This window comes from Octopus bimaculoides, chromosome 10 (assembly GCF_001194135.2).
Source record: "Octopus bimaculoides isolate UCB-OBI-ISO-001 chromosome 10, ASM119413v2, whole genome shotgun sequence".
Taxonomy (NCBI): Eukaryota; Metazoa; Mollusca; class Cephalopoda; order Octopoda; family Octopodidae; genus Octopus; species Octopus bimaculoides.
This window is the reverse complement of record NC_068990.1, coordinates 8088589-8089642: the sequence shown is the minus strand read 5'-3', so window position 1 is coordinate 8089642 and position 1054 is coordinate 8088589. Positions and strand designations below refer to the sequence as shown.

Here is a 1054-nt window from a genome sequence, read left to right as displayed (position 1 = left end):
ATATATATATATATATATATATATATATATATATATATATAGAATTGTCTACGTAAGTAATTCTGCATGTCTATATTTTAAATTCCCAGATAGAGCATTTTTCTCTATTTTTCTTGTTTTTGTTGCTCACAGTCCTCTCCATTTCATTTTCTTTAATATTCCTCTTTTAGATCTAACGTATCACTCTAAATCACAATTCACACAGAAATTACTATTATTCACAAAGAATCATCTAATTATATTCATTCTATCCTCTAAAGTATCTTAACATTCTTTCTCTATAGTCAAAAATAATGTTTTGTTGATTTGCTTGTAGTTACCAGATTTAAAATTAAAAACAAATCTATAAAAAGTATGTTTTCGCCATATCAAGACACAACCTCTCCTTGGGATACATGGTAATGTCCGAATGTGATGGAATCTTTTTCAGAACTGTGACGCCCAGACAGTGAGAGATGGGGACCGCGTAGTCCACCACCGATGACTGCCCATCAACATCACGTGTCCAATGATGAAGACCTCTGCAACAAGACGTATAGATTACAAGGACGACACCTGTGGTATCATCACTAAAGAGTCGAAGATGATTAAACCTGAGCTCCACCAAACATACTACAAACACAGAAAAACAGATCATTTATATACAAATAATCGATCAATCAATCGAAGCACTATCAAAGCGTGCAGGTGGATTGATATGTATTGTCACTTGCTGTATCACCTTTGTTTGCATGGCACTTGACCAGCCCACATCATCTGTCACTAATACCAGTGAAATATCTGTTGGTTTATAATTGGTGTTTATATATTTTTTTTATAGAATATCTGCTAAATCCGAAAGATTTGTTAAATGTTGTTAGTTGACGGTTAATCGAAATTATATATATATATATATATATATATATATATATGTGTGTGTGTGTGTGTGTGTGTGTGTGTGTGTGTGTGTGTGTGTGTGTGTATATACATACATATATATATATGTGGACATATATTCATATATATATGTATATTTATGTGGGCATTTGAATATATACCTACATAATATATGTAT

At 31.6% G+C, this 1054-nt stretch overlaps 1 protein-coding gene across 4 annotated transcripts in view; it reads left to right on the top strand.

Moving 5' to 3' along the window:
* The window catches only part of LOC106868423 (uncharacterized), a 269861-nt gene extending 268847 nt beyond the window's left edge, over positions 1-1014 (top strand). For all 4 annotated transcript variants that reach the window (XM_014913780.2, XM_014913711.2, XM_014913933.2 and 1 more), the window contains one exon: positions 431-1014. In XM_014913780.2, the coding sequence (XP_014769266.1) occupies positions 431-484 (54 nt within the window). In that variant the 3' untranslated portion in view covers positions 485-1014. The remainder of the gene's footprint in view (positions 1-430) is intronic.
* Positions 1015-1054: the final 40 nt, after the last annotated feature.